Source organism: Rhinatrema bivittatum, chromosome 2 (genome assembly GCF_901001135.1).
Source record: "Rhinatrema bivittatum chromosome 2, aRhiBiv1.1, whole genome shotgun sequence".
In the NCBI taxonomy this organism is placed as follows: domain Eukaryota; kingdom Metazoa; phylum Chordata; class Amphibia; order Gymnophiona; family Rhinatrematidae; genus Rhinatrema; species Rhinatrema bivittatum.
The window spans coordinates 243604563-243618928 of NC_042616.1; the positions used below are offsets into that span (position 1 = coordinate 243604563).

At 43.3% G+C, this 14366-nt stretch overlaps 1 protein-coding gene across 6 annotated transcripts in view; it reads right to left on the bottom strand.

The window, feature by feature from the left end:
• NEK11 (NIMA related kinase 11) overlaps nucleotides 1-14366 on the bottom strand; it is a 567803-nt gene that overhangs the window by 231274 nt on the left and 322163 nt on the right. For all 6 annotated transcript variants that reach the window (XR_003854561.1, XR_003854560.1, XM_029589337.1 and 3 more), the window contains one exon: nucleotides 6850-6988. Coding sequence is in view for 4 of the 6 variants with exons in the window: in XM_029589337.1 (XP_029445197.1) it covers nucleotides 6850-6988 (139 nt within the window). In the remaining 2 variants the exon portion in view is untranslated. The remainder of the gene's footprint in view (nucleotides 1-6849; nucleotides 6989-14366) is intronic.

Consider the following 14366-nt stretch of genomic DNA (forward strand, 5'->3'; position numbering starts at 1 on the left):
GAATATATAAACATGGATGGGGTTTACACACTATTTACACTAAACCAACGGATAAAAATAATATATTACATTACTCTAGTCATCATCCTATGAAATTTCATGATAATATTCCCACAGGACAATTTCTCAGGTTATGTCGCCAATACACTTCTACAGAGGAGTAATTGTGTTCAATCAAAGGTAATGCAGGAGCATTTTAGACAGAGAGGATATCTGCAAAAAGTTATTAAAAGAGCCCACAAATGAGCTTTATTTGCAAATAGAGAGATTTTGCTCCAAACTCATGCACGTGAGTTACCTTCTTGATTGGCCTGCATTTTACCATATATCACAGGCTCTGAGAAGATCAAGAAGATTATTTTACAACATTGACATCTTTTGGCAAAGCATCAGATGTTTAGAGAAGCCTATCTTTGCATTTAGTAGAGGCCCCAACTTAAAAGATAAATTGGTCCATTCAATTCCTCAAGAACAGTTGTTGGCAGATACAAATCAAAGGGGTCAATACTCATACGGGCAGTGTGTAGTTTTCAGTAATTGCTTGCAAATTGAAATATTTCAAGGGACACAAGGTATCAAACATCAATTACGTGAAAGATTTGATTGTAATACTGAGCATGTAATATATTCCATACTGTATCCATGTTCAAACATTTACATAGGCCAAACTAAAAGAAAATTAAAAATTTGAATAATATTTTAGTGGAAGAGAAGCCTAATTTATTTATTTATTTATTTATTTATTTCAAATTTTTATATACCGGCATTCGAGACAGCAGTCACATCATGCTGGTTCACATAAAACAGGGGTGCAAAGTAAACATAACTATAACAATGGTGCTGAAAAGGCAGTTACATATAACAGGGTGATAAGAACTTGGCTGAGAAGGAAGAGAAAGGACAGGATTAATTCACACAGGTAAACGATAGAAGATATGGTTAATCAAGATATGGTTAATCAAGGTGTGGTTGGAGATTAGTTGACCATGTTGGTGTCCGGGAAAGCTTGTATGAATATCCAGGTCTTTAGTCTTTTTTTGAAGGTTGAGATGCATGGTTCTGTTCTGAGATTTGAGGGGATGGAGTTCCATAACGGTGGAATGGCTGTAGAGAAAGCCCGATCTCTTAGTGTGCAGTGTCTGGTAGATTTGGACGGTGGTACCTGTAGCGATCCTTTGTATGCATCTCTTGTCGGTCTTGACGAATTGTGTAGTCGGAGAGGGATCTGTATGTCAATGGGAGCCAGTTGGTGGATGATTTTGTATGTGGTAAGAATGACCTTGTATATTATTCTAAAGTGTATAGGTAGCCAATGGAGGCTCTTTAGAATGGGGGTTATGTGGTCCCTTCTCCTGGTATTTGTCAGAATTCGTGCAGCTGCATTTTGCACCATCTGAAGCGGTTTGGTGTATGAAGCGGGAAGGCCGAGTAGGATGGTGTTACAATAGTCTAATTTTGAAAAGATGATTGGTTATGATATGATTATATACTGCACTATGTTAGTCTTTTAATTGTTTTATTTTGTTTTATTTTGTCAAGTTTATTTATTATGTATGTTAGGTTGTAAACCGTTTTGAGTAATTCTTTTGAATTGTAAAAGCGGTATATAAACATTTTTAAATAAATAAATAAATAAATAAATGATTGCTTGTAGAATAGTTCTGAAATCTTGGGCATGGAAAAGAGGTCTAATTCTTTTCAGCACTTGCAGTTGGTAGAAACAGTCTTTGGTGGTTTTGTTAATGGTGGCTTTGAAATTCAGGCGATTATCAATTAGGACTCCTAGGTCTCTCACTTGTGTGATTGTTGGCGTGGCTTGTTGTGCAGAGGTGATGGTGCTATTTTCTGAGGCGATGAGCAGGAGTTCAGTTTTGCCGGAATTTAATATCAGGTTTAGGTTGGTGAGGAGGAGTTTAATTTTTTGAAGGCATGTGTCCCAGTAAGCCAGAGTTTTTGCGAAGGAATCCTTAATGGGTATCAGGACCTGTATATCGTCCGCGTAAAGGAAGTGTTTGAGGTTGAGGTCGGTGAGAAGTTGGCATAACGGTATAAGGTAAATGTTAAATAAAGTAGGAGACAGGGAGGACCCCTGTGGGACTCCTACTGACGACGGATGTTGAGAGGATTCTTTGTTCTGTATCTTGACCTTGTATCCTCTATTGCTGAGAAATGATATGAACCAAGATAGTGCTGTGCCTGAGATACCTATGGAGGTTAACTGGTTAATGAGTAAGGAATGATTGACGGTGTCAAAGGCTGAAGAAAGGTCCAGTAGGATCAGTAAGAAGGCTTGACCTTTATCGAGGCCCAGGATGAGGTGATCTGTTAAGGAAATGAGGAGGGACTCTGTGCTTAGTGTTTTGCGGAAACCGTATTGTGATGGGTATAGGAGGTTATTTTCTTCAATGTAGTTTGAGAGTCGGGTGTTCACCAATTTCTCCATAATCTTAGCTATGAAGGGGAGGTTGGCGATCGGTCGGTAGTTGTTTGGGTCATTAGGATCTAGATTAGGTTTCTTGAGTAATGGTTTGAGAGAGGCCAATTTTAGGTCATCTGGGTAAGATCCTTGTGTTATAGAGCAATTTATGATGTCTGACAGGGATTTGGAGATGGAGTCAGGAATTGATAGAAGTAATTTCGAGGGGATGTGGTCCGAAGGGTGAGAAGATGGTTTCATTTTCCATAGAATACCTTGGATCTCAATGGAAGAAGTGAGTTCCAGTTCTTCTAAGCAGGTATTTTTGAAGGCGGTCTGAGGAGGTGTTGAAGTGGATGCGGTGTTGGGGGGCAGCTGAGTTAGAAGTTTGCTGATTTTGTTATTGAAAAATAGCGCTAGTTCTTCCGCTTTAGATTTGGCTTGGTTGAGGGCGATTTCTGATGGGTTTATTTGAGTGAGGTTAGAGACGTAGCTAAAGAGGGCTTTAGCGTCGAAGATTAGGTGGTGGATCTTGGATGCGTAGTAGTTTCTCTTGGATCTTAATGTATTCGATTTGTATTGGTGAAGAGTAGATTTATAGGTAGATAGAGTGATGGTACATGGGTTTTTACGCCATTTAGCCTCATTTTGTCTTAGCAGTAGTTTAAGCTTTCTTAGCTCTTGGGTAAACCATGGTTGTCTTTTGGACGAGTTGGGGTGAGGTTTTTTTGTTGTTAGGGGCATAGCTTGTTGGCTATCGATTCCGTGATGTTGTTCCAAGATCGAAGCGCTGAGTTCGGAGTGGTGAAGTCTACTTGGGTGAGATGTGATAATAAGTGATTGCTAAGATCTTCTGTGGTGCATGTTTTCCTGTAAGTGAAGCAATGTGAGGGTATGCGAGATGGACTGGTATCTTTTATTGAGAATGAGGAAGTTATGAGGGAGTGATCTGACCATGGTACCTTCGTGCAGGTGGGGTGCTGGACTGGTTTGATTGTTGTATTGACGAAGATAAGGTCTAACGTGTGTCCGGCTTTGTGTGTGGGTTTGTTGACTAGTTGAGTGAAACCTAAAGCGGAGTATGCTGTGAGTAAGGCTTCGCAGTTGGGTGATAATGTGGAGTTGTCGACGTGCAGGTTGAAGTCACCTAATATTATCGCTGGGGCATCTAGATTGATAAGGGAGGTAGTTAGTTCAACCAGGGGAGATGCGTCTGTTTCCAGTAAACCTGGAGGAGCGTAGAGAAGTAAAATTTGGAGTTTGTCTGACAAGAAGAAGCCAAATTCGAGTTTCGAGTCAGTATTGGAGGAGTGTTGAGTGAATCTGTGGTCCTTTTTTGTAGCTAGGAGGATTCCTCCTCCTTTTTTTTTTCCATGACGTGGGATGGAGAAGAAGTTGTATGTCTCTGTGGGTAATTGGTTAATTATTGCAGTGTCTGAAGGTTTGAGCCATGTCTCAGTAATTGCGCATATGTCCGGTTTCACATCGATGAGATAGTCGTTTAGTATTACTGATTCTTAGTTAGGGATTGTGCATTGAATAGTGTTAACGTAAATAGTGTGAGGCCTAGCAGTTGGGTAATGGGAGTGATCACGATTGGAGAGAGGGATTTAAGGTTATGGTAATGGGCGTGTCGAGTTGAATGTCCTTTGGAAGGAGGACAGTGTGGGAGGATTGGGATTGGAAAGGATGGGGACATTCTTCTTAGTTTGCTGGAGTGGAAGCTGGAGTGGCTGGACTGGAAGCTGGAGTGGCTGGACTGGATGCTGGAGTGGCTGGACTGGATGCTGGATGCTGGAGTGGCTGGACTGGAAGCTGGAGTGGCTGGACTGGATGCTGGAGTGGCTGGACTGGATGGACTGGATGCTGGAGTGGCTGGACTGGAAGCTGGAGTGGCTGGACTGGATGCTGGAGTGGCTGGACTGGATGGACTGGATGCTGGAGTGGCTGGACTGGATGCTGGAGTGGCTGGACTGGATGGACTGGATGCTGGAGTGGCTGGACTGGATGCTGGAGTGGCTGGACTGGATGGACTGGAAGCTGGAGTGGCTGGACTGGATGCTGGAGTGGCTGGACTGGATACTACGGTGGATATAACGGGTTTTATATTGGCTTTAATGCAGGCAGTAAACTTCGTAGAGCTTCAGCACTTTTACTGTCTGTTACTATTGTATTGTTTAGGCTGTAGTCACTTTCGTGGGTATGGGTCTTCCAGCTGTAGTCACTTTCGTATGCTGACAACTTGCTGAGATGGCGCTGGCTGGGCGCAGGCTGGTACTTGCTAGGTAAGAGCTGGAAGAACGAGAGCAAGATGGACGCTGGAAGAGCTCTGGTGTGGTAATGTTGTGAAGCTGCTCGGGGAAGCGAGGATCGAAACGAAGGGGCGAAACAAAGGGGCAGGCCCCTTTGTCGCGCTCCTTCGGCGCGCGACGCTCGGCGCACGGCGCCTAGCAGTGAGGTTTTAAATCCCTGCCGGGCTCTCTCCGGTTGGTTGCCGGGCTCAGTTGGGGGCGGGCCTTATCGTGTTTCCCTTTTTTTAATGTTTAGAGTTTTTCTTGCGTTCGCCGGATTGGGCCTCGGCGATCGCGGCTGGCGTCGGGGTCCCCCGGGTGGGGAGGCCGGACACTGACCTGACCTTCCCCCGGTGGGGCTCCGGCGCCGGTCGCGCAGGTCTTCGGTCGCCGCGTGGAAAAGGAGGAAGCGGCGCCTAGCAGGGAGGTTTTAAATCCCTGCCGGGCTCTCTCCGGTTGGTTGCCGGTCTCAGTTGGGGGCGGGCCTTATCGCGTTTCCCTTTTTTTAATGTTTAGAGTTTTTCTTGCGTTCGCCGGATTGGGCCTCGGCGATCGCGGCTGGCGTCGGGGTCCCCCGGGTGGGGAGGCTGGACACTGACCTGACCTTCCCCCGGTGGGGCTCCGGCGCCGGTCGCGCAGGTCTTCGGTCGCCGCGTGGAAAAGGAGGAAGCGGCGCCTAGCAGGGAGGTTTTAAATCCCTGCCGGGCTCTCTCCGGTTGGTTGCCGGTCTCAGTTGGGGGCGGGCCTTATCGCGTTTCCCTTTTTTTAATGTTTAGAGTTTTTCTTGCGTTCGCCGGATTGGGCCTCGGCGATCGCGGCTGGCGTCGGGGTCCCCCGGGTGGGGAGGCCGGACACTGACCTGACCTTCCCCCGGTGGGGCTCCGGCGCCGGTCGCGCAGGTCTTCGGTCGCCGCGTGGAAAAGGAGGAAGCGGCGCCTAGCAGGGAGGTTTTAAATCCCTGCCGGGCTCTCTCCGGTTGGTTGCCGGTCTCAGTTGGGGGCGGGCCTTATCGCGTTTCCCTTTTTTAATGTTTAGAGTTTTTCTTGCGTTCGCCGGATTGGGCCTCGGCGATCGCGGCTGGCGTCGGGGTCCCCCGGGTGGGGAGGCCGGACACTGACCTGACCTTCCCCCGGTGGGGCTCCGGCGCCGGTCGCGCAGGTCTTCGGTCGCCGCGTGGAAAAGGAGGAAGCGGCGCCTAGCAGGAAGGTTTTAAATCCCTGCCGGGCTCTCTCCAGTTGGTTGCCGGTCTCAGTTGGGGGCGGGCCTTATCGCATTTCCCTTTTTTTAATGTTTAGAGTTTTTCTTGCGGTGGTTAGAGCAGCAGACTATGAACCAGGATTCAAGTCCCACTGTTGCTCCTTATGACCTTGGGCAAGTCATTTTACCCTCCATTACCTCAGGTACAAACTTAGGCCTGGATTTATCAAAATGCACTAAATATCGCATGCGATAGAAAAACGGGCAATTTGCATAGGTATTAGCGCAAACTGCAATAACTTTTTCACACTTTGCGGTAAGTGCCAGAATTGTTGTAATTCTACAACCACTGGGAGGGGGGGGGGGGGGGGGGGGGAAGAGAGAGAGAGAGAGATGTCTTTAGATGTTGTTGGAGTGGGAGTTCGGATTCAGTGGGATTCATTTTTTTGTTTCTTTGATGTTATTCTGTTCAACATGGGATAATTTTTTGTCTTCATGAGGATTATGTACTTGAGAAATCAATGAAAACATAGTTTCTTCTACTATCCCTATGATCAAGGTTATAGTAAGAGAGAGTGGGAGATAGAAGGATATTTAGTCTGCTCTGGAATAAAATCTAAATTGTTGTATATGATTAACTTAATTTAGATGTAATTGTTATTCTAGAATCTTATACATTCAAAATGTGTTAATCTTGTACTTTTATTCAATATAAAAGCTTTACAATCTACAAATGTGGGTATCACAGGAACTTTACAGCAAGCTGATGTTCTGAAATAGCTCACATTAGTTAGGACAGATACAACTAATTCACAAGCTATCATTTGACTAATGTGAGATGACATTTACACCCTAAACCATCTCTTACAGGAATAATTAGATTACAGTCTACATAAAGGACAGCTACTGGAAAATAATTTTAGTAATTTTAGCTGAAGCTCTTACCACATTCTACTGGTTCAGACATACACAATCTATCTGGGGTTTTGTTTTCACTCTGTTCATGATGGCCCATGGATTTATAGTCCCGTGCACTGACTGGTTGAGATTGAACCAAATGCTTAGAAGTTTGCTCTTCATATACCTAGTATGAGGCAACATTAATAGAATGTATTAGATCGCAGCATAACAAAGGGACTTTCACTCATATCCGTGTACAACAGAAAGTTGTATCATTGATCTGAAACAAATAAAAAGCAAATTCTGGAACGTGCAACTTTCTGGATATAAGACACAGGGCCTCATGTACTAAAGGATTTTTCCCATTTTATGTCTGTGGGAAAAAATGCTTAGTTCAATGATCTAATTTTCCATTTGTCAATAATAGTGGGAAACAAATATAGTGACATTGTAAATGATGGCAGAAAAAGCCACCTCTGGTGTTGTATAAAAGCTATTATTTTAAATATTTCATTTTATACCATTTATTAATGAATTATTCCAATGAAAGGATTGTTGATTCATCCATGCTCAGGATTTAGGTCAATTTCCAGCAAAAATGCATTTAGCACTACAGATGAATAAATGTAATTGTTTCCTAAGGCTGAAAAGGATGCCAAGAGGCCCTGCACCTCTTGGTCACCCCAAATAAAACCCTTACTCATGGCACAGACTACATAATTTCCTTCATTACAATATGCATTACCTTTATTAGAAATACAAAGTCGCTCTACTGACAATAGCAATATCTGAAACACAGCAGAGGAAGTGCACAGAGTATGTTCATAGTATAACATCAGCACAATGTAAGGGCAAGAAGCCAAACACATTTGCTAAAACTTCAATCACTGCTTGGCCTCATTTAAATAGGCTCTGAAACTCTTATGTGCCTCTGCTCCATAAAAAACAATAGGGAAAATGCAGTATGATGAAGGCTATCAAGTACAATAGTACCAAAGAATTGTGCCACACACATTAACTCACAGATATCAACTGAATTATTAGAAAAAGAAAGAAAGGAACTAAAATACAAAAAAATGTGCACAAATAGTAATTTGCTGTGTTAGCTGCCACCCTGCACAAATGGCAAAGTAATTAAGCATCTCTAACACATAATGCTATCAGTGAGCTCACCAGTTTCCCATGATTTTATATACCGTCGTTCCATATGAAGATCGCAACAGTTTACAAGGTAACATTCATAATTTTAACTCAACCAACAAACAAACGTAGATTGGTTACAGAGGAGGTATTCACAGTCAGGCATTCATAACTATCAATCAAAATTTACTAGTACATATTAAAATTGATCTAGTATATGAGGCAAAGAGTAAGGATAATTACAAATGAAATAATGGGTTTCATGTCTTAATCAGTGTGTTGTTTTGAGAGTCTTCCATTCTGTCATTTGATTGGTTTATTCTTCATGATTCTATTACTTTGTCCTTATTTTTATGATTCTGTATATTCTGATATTTTTAAGTTAAATTATATGAGTTTTTGAATAGCTGTTTTTGGTTCACGTTTAAATCTTTTTCTTTCTGGTAGAATGCATAGCATCTTGGGCAGGGAATTCCACAGCTTTGGACCTGCTATTGAAAACACTCAATCTCTTACTTGCATCAGATGTGTGCGCCATATTGTGGGAATATATAATAGGCCTTTATTTTGAGATCTTAGTGTTCATTGAGGGTTGTAAGGTTGTAGTGTCACTCCTAATAAGTCGGTTTTATTGTAGTGAATGATGTTGAATATTATTGTTATTACTTTGTAGTAGATTCTGGATTGTACTGGCAACCAATGTAGTGTTATCAGCTAGGGTGTAATGTGATCATATTTCCTAGATCCTAATAATAGTCTTGCTGCTGCATTTTGTAGCAGTTGTAGTGGTTTTAAGTGACTTGCTGGAAGACCTAGTAGTAAAGAGTTACAGTAGTCAAGCTCTGAGAAGGTTAGAGTTTGCAATACAGTATGGAAGTCCGCGAAAGTTAATAATGGTTTCAGCCGATGTAGTATACGTAACTTGGCGTAACCTGTCTTAATTAATTTACTGATGTGCATTTTTACTGAGAAGTTCTCCTAGATCTCGCACTTGATTTGAGGGAGTAATTTGAAAACGATCCAGATTAAGGGCAGGTGGTTTAACTGTTGCTGAGTTTCTACTTAGCCAAATGGTCCCATTAAAGATACATGCGAGCTAACTGAGCTCAAGTAACCTCTTAAAATAGGAGCATAATTATGTATGGTTGATGCATTTTAAAACATACATGCATAGGTGCGCGGATGATTAAAGATTCTAGCGTATCCTTGCTCATGCGCCGATATGCTCATTTTTGGGAGCACACACTCTCGTTTTAAAATCAACCAGATTGTTTGCACACATGAAATAATGTACAGTCATATGTAAATGTATGTGCATATGCCACAGAATTGCTACAGAATTTCAAAAAGGCACGGCAGAATTTTCTAACCCTTGTCACAGGCTTGACCTCTGAAAATCTGCAGGAAACTAGGGGGCCTTTTCTATAAGAGTTTCTGAGAAGCAATAAGAACTAATAAGCTGTAGTTAAGTTTTGACTCTCAATACACAGGTCTTGACCACAGCACTTGAACCTCATGAAAGAATCAACACTTAGCAGAATGCTGACTAGACATAATAAGTGTCAGAGAGCAAGCAGCCAGGGCTGGTCTCTGGGGGTATCCCTCCAGCCACTCCGAAGGCCCTTTGGGACCACAGATAAGCCCCTGTGTTGCGATGCGACCTGTACAGCCCCGGGGCTAGCTATAGTCCACACCGCTGTCGAGTGAGCACATCCAGGCATGAGCTAGGCAGACACTGAAGACACAGAGTCCAAGCAAGACAAGGATCCAAACAAAGACTGAAGACAAGGACCAATGGACCTAGGTGGGACCAAGGCTCCAGAAGAGAAGGCATGGGAACTCAGGACGAGAACTCAGGAACTCAGACTATGAACAAATCTAGGAATTCAGGAGCAGGAGTCTGAAGACTTGGAACCGGACTCTGGTCTGAAAGATGAAGACACCAGAATGCTGAGACAGATTGAAAACACAGGTCGCTGGCTAGACGCTGGCAAGCTGAAGAAACCTGAACGCTGGACCAGGTTGAAGACACCAAATGCTGGAACAAGGCAAAGACCACTGGAACCAGATGTAGAACAGGACGTTGAAGCAGGCTGAAGACTCCAGGGACAAGGCAAAGACACTGGAACAAGACAAAGACCACAGGAGACCTTGCAGGATTGGAGACTTGGAATCAGGAGTGAAGACCAGGCATCAGGAATGAAGACAAGGAAACCACAGGGCTAGGACAAGAAACCGGAGACCTTGCGAAGGCCCAGAGCAGAATCTGAAGAGCCCTTTTATAAGGCAACAGGAGATGACATCATCTAAGGATGCCACAGGATTTTCCCACCGTGAGCCCTTAAAGAAAGGCAGAGATGCATGCCTGTGCGCCTAGAGGACAGCGCTGGCAGAACAAGGCTGTCAGGTACAGGAGCAGCACATTGGCGGTGACCAGGCCATGAAGATAACAGCAGAAGCGTCCCCACACACACAAAAAGCAGTAGCGTCGGCAAGACAAGGCAGCACCCAGCAGCTGAGCAGCACGGCACCCACCACATTGACAACCAGCGATGACAGTGTCCCAGCTGCATGGAGGACAGGTAGCAGCAGCGAGCAACTGCAGCAGCAGCACCAGTGGGTGAATGAACTGCTAGCTGCCCCCTCCCGTGAACGGTAAGTCTAACAATAGGTAATTCAACATTCCTTGTCCTTCTGCACTATAGAAGCTTCAGCCAAAATGGGTGCTGATAACCAAGACCTCACTTACAGAGCGACAGCTCTTGAAGAGATCATGACTTCTGAAGAACAGACTGTTGCATGCATGTTGTTTACCTAGGCCTCAGTTCCAAGGTTCCCCAACTTGTTTCAATTGCGGACAGAGAAGCCACTTGGCCAAGGACTGTTGCTACAAAAGGAGTAAATCTATGGAGGTTAGTCTGGTGACCCAATCAGCATTGAAGGTTAAAGTACCCACTAGGAAAGGAAAACTTCCCAAAGGAGGATGATCACTGGTTTGGAAGGTACCTGCCCAAACAAGTACCGAGATTATTGATGTTTTACCCTTTTGCTCACCTTGTGCTGGGCAGCAAAAGGAGGAACATTGCCCATATGGTAAGGAAGAGAACATGTAGGAACCATGGAAGTAAAAGGAGAACAGGGCCTGCAGGTATGCTCTTACTGAAAGCAGCAACAGAAAAATGTGTGGCAAAAAATTATACTGAGCAATAACAGTTAACAATCAAAAATGTTTATTTCACATATGCACACAACCACTGTGCACAAAATTAAATACCACAATGAATACTAATGTATAAACGAGGAACCCCGACATGGCCATGTTTCGCATCAGGGCTGCGTCAGGGGGACTGGAAATTCACAAATCTATAATGACAAAAGTATTATACAGTTACTGTGTAGGTAAAAGAACACAAAAAGTATAGTTATAAATCGAATTTCAACTGAAGGGGGGGGGGGGGGGGCAGGACACAGTATGAAGGTAACAGACCATATGTAGAAAATCTTGAAAATCATATAAAAAATTTATATAAGGACAGGGAGAAATATAAAAGCAGGTAGAGGAGGTTAAAAGAAACGGTAAACATGTAAAGAGCCAATAAACAAAAATCAAAAGGGGAAGAGTGAATAAATGCTAAAATAAAAAAAATAAAAATAAAAATAGGGGTAAAAATAAACATTAGACAACTTGAGTGTAGAAACCAAAAAGGGGGAAAGTCAAAATAGTGTACAAACAGGGGAAGGGAGAGGGAAAGGGGGATAGGGACAAGGAGAAGCGAGGGAACGGGGGATGAAAGAGAAGTAAAGGATGGCAAGGGAGTGTATTGGGAAGGGAGGAACAGAGAAAAGGGGGGGAAGGTAAACTGGGGAAGAGGGGAGAGAAGAGGAGAAGAAAGAAAGAACAAGAAAATGGGAAATAAAGAAAGAAGAAAAAAGGGGGGAAAGAAAAGAAAGAAAACAGGGGGAAGGGGGAAAAGCAGGGGAAAAAGAAGAGGACAAAGAGGAAAAAAGAGGGGGCATGGACAGGAGAAGCAGGGAAGAGGAGGAGAAAAGGGGAGAAGCAGGGAAAAGGAGAAAAACTGAACAGAATATAAGATGGAGAGAAACATCTAGCGCAACAAATGCCTATAGGTAACAGAGAGTTTAGAAGAAAGCAGACCACTCGATATTCTGGTTCAGACCAGATGGAGATAATGAGTTAAGCTCATACATCTATCTTTGTTCCTTCCATATGAGCGCTCATATGGAAGTTACTTGGAACAATTACCCAAACCATGTGGGTTTGGGTAATTGTTCCAAGGAAAAGAACTGTAGGTCAGTGATAGAATGATTTTTGGCCTGCCAGTGGTCTACTAGGGGTGCTTCATGGCGACCTGACTTTAAACACAAATGATGTTCAATTAACCTTGCCCTGAGTGGGCGGGTAGTTTTACCTACATAGATTAGAGGACATGGGCTTAAGATCACAATCATCACACCACTCGAGGCACATGTAGTGTGATGTTGAAGGTTATATTGTTTTTGAAGATAACGGGTGTGTGAAGGTTTGAATACTCATAGAATGTATGCAAACGGAACAGTGGGCACAAGGACCATGTCCTTTCACATGTATTAGTAGAAGAAGGTAGTCTGTGTTCAGAAGAGACGAGGCTGTCTCTTAAATTGCGACCCCGAGTGAATGCGAATCGTGGAAATTCCTGATAAATGGTATGTGGGAGGAGTAAATTCCAATGAGATTTGATGAGATTTGATGACATTGATAACATTGTGGCTATGTACAGAGAAGGGGAGGACACAGGTTAGTTGTGAAGAAGGTTCAATATGGCGGTGAACAAATAAAAGATCCTGTTGATATACAATGATCTCTTATAAGCACGCTTGATGATACGCTTAGGATAGCTGTGTTCCTGAAAACATAAAATCATAATTTTGGCATGTTGGATATATTCTTGACGGGAAAAGCACAGTCTTTGGAGGCGCAGAAACTGTCTGACTGGTATATTGTCTCTAAGTGGTCGTGGGTGATGGCGGGTATATTGTAACAGTGTGTTACGATCAGTGGGTTTACGGAACAAAGAAGTAATGAAAGTATTGTCCTGGACATTGACAATAATGTCCAGAAAAGAAATGTGAATGCGGTGTAAACAAAACTCAAATTGAAGATGTTGGTTGCAGGAGTTGAGCCAATCAAGAAACAGGAAAAACTGTATTTCAGTGAAAGTCCAGATTAAAAAAATGTCATCTATGTACCTTAGCCAGATTGGAAAAAATAATTTGAAGAGGGAAGTGTAGATAAATTCAGATTCGAATTGTGCAACATATAGACATGCTATGGCGGAGCCATGGTGGCTTCCATTGCGGTACCCTTAATTTGTAGGAAGAAATTTCCAAGAAAATTTAAAAAGTTTTCTGTCAGTGCAATGTGGGTTAGCGCCACTAAAAATGAAGTGGGAATATGTTCACCTGGATTGCGTGCTGATAAAGTGGATTCCACAACTGTGATAGCTTCTTCCTGCGGGATGTTGGAATATAAGGAAACGACGTCCAAGGTGACAAATAGAAAAGGTTCAGATGGAACGGCTAGATTATTCAGTATGGAGGTAAGGTGGCTAGAATCATGGGCGTAAGAAAGGCAAAGTGGGACAAAGGGACGTAGGAAATAATCAACAAATTTCGAAAGAGGTTCAAGAAGGAAACCAATGCCTGAAACAATTGGACGACCAGGGGGGCTTCTTCCTGCGGGATGTTGGAATATAAGGAAACGACGTCCAAGGTGACAAATAGAAAAGGTTCAGATGGAACGGCTAGATTATTCAGTATGGAGGTAAGGTGGCTAGAATCATGGGCGTAAGAAAGGCAAAGTGGGACAAAGGGACGTAGGAAATAATCAACAAATTTCGAAAGAGGTTCAAGAAGGAAACCAATGCCTGAAACAATTGGACGACCGGGGGGGATGTGATGGATTTGTGAATCTTTGGCAAAGTGCAGAACACTGGGGTGACAGGGTATTTGTCACAGAGAAAATCTGCCTCTTTTTGAGTCAAAAAATGACGGTCTAGACCTTGCAGTATAAGGTCTCTGATGACTGTCAATAACTGTGGAGATGGGTCTTCTGAAAGAGGCTGATAATAGGTGTTATCGGATAATTGTAGAGTCACTTCTGCTTCATAATTGGTGCGGTTTTGTATGACAATGCTCCCGCCTTTGTCTGCTGGTTTGATCATGATTGAGGAGTCAGATGTGAGAGCGGAAATGGCCGCTTTCTCAGGGCGTGAAATATTGCAAAACTTGTTAGTGAAGCCTTGTTCTCGGAGGGATAGATCATGCAAAACCAAATATTCGAAAGCTATGATTACAGGATCAGGAGGGCCGGGAGAAACCCAATGAGACTTCCGGGATAGTACTGACATATCAGAGCCTGAAGG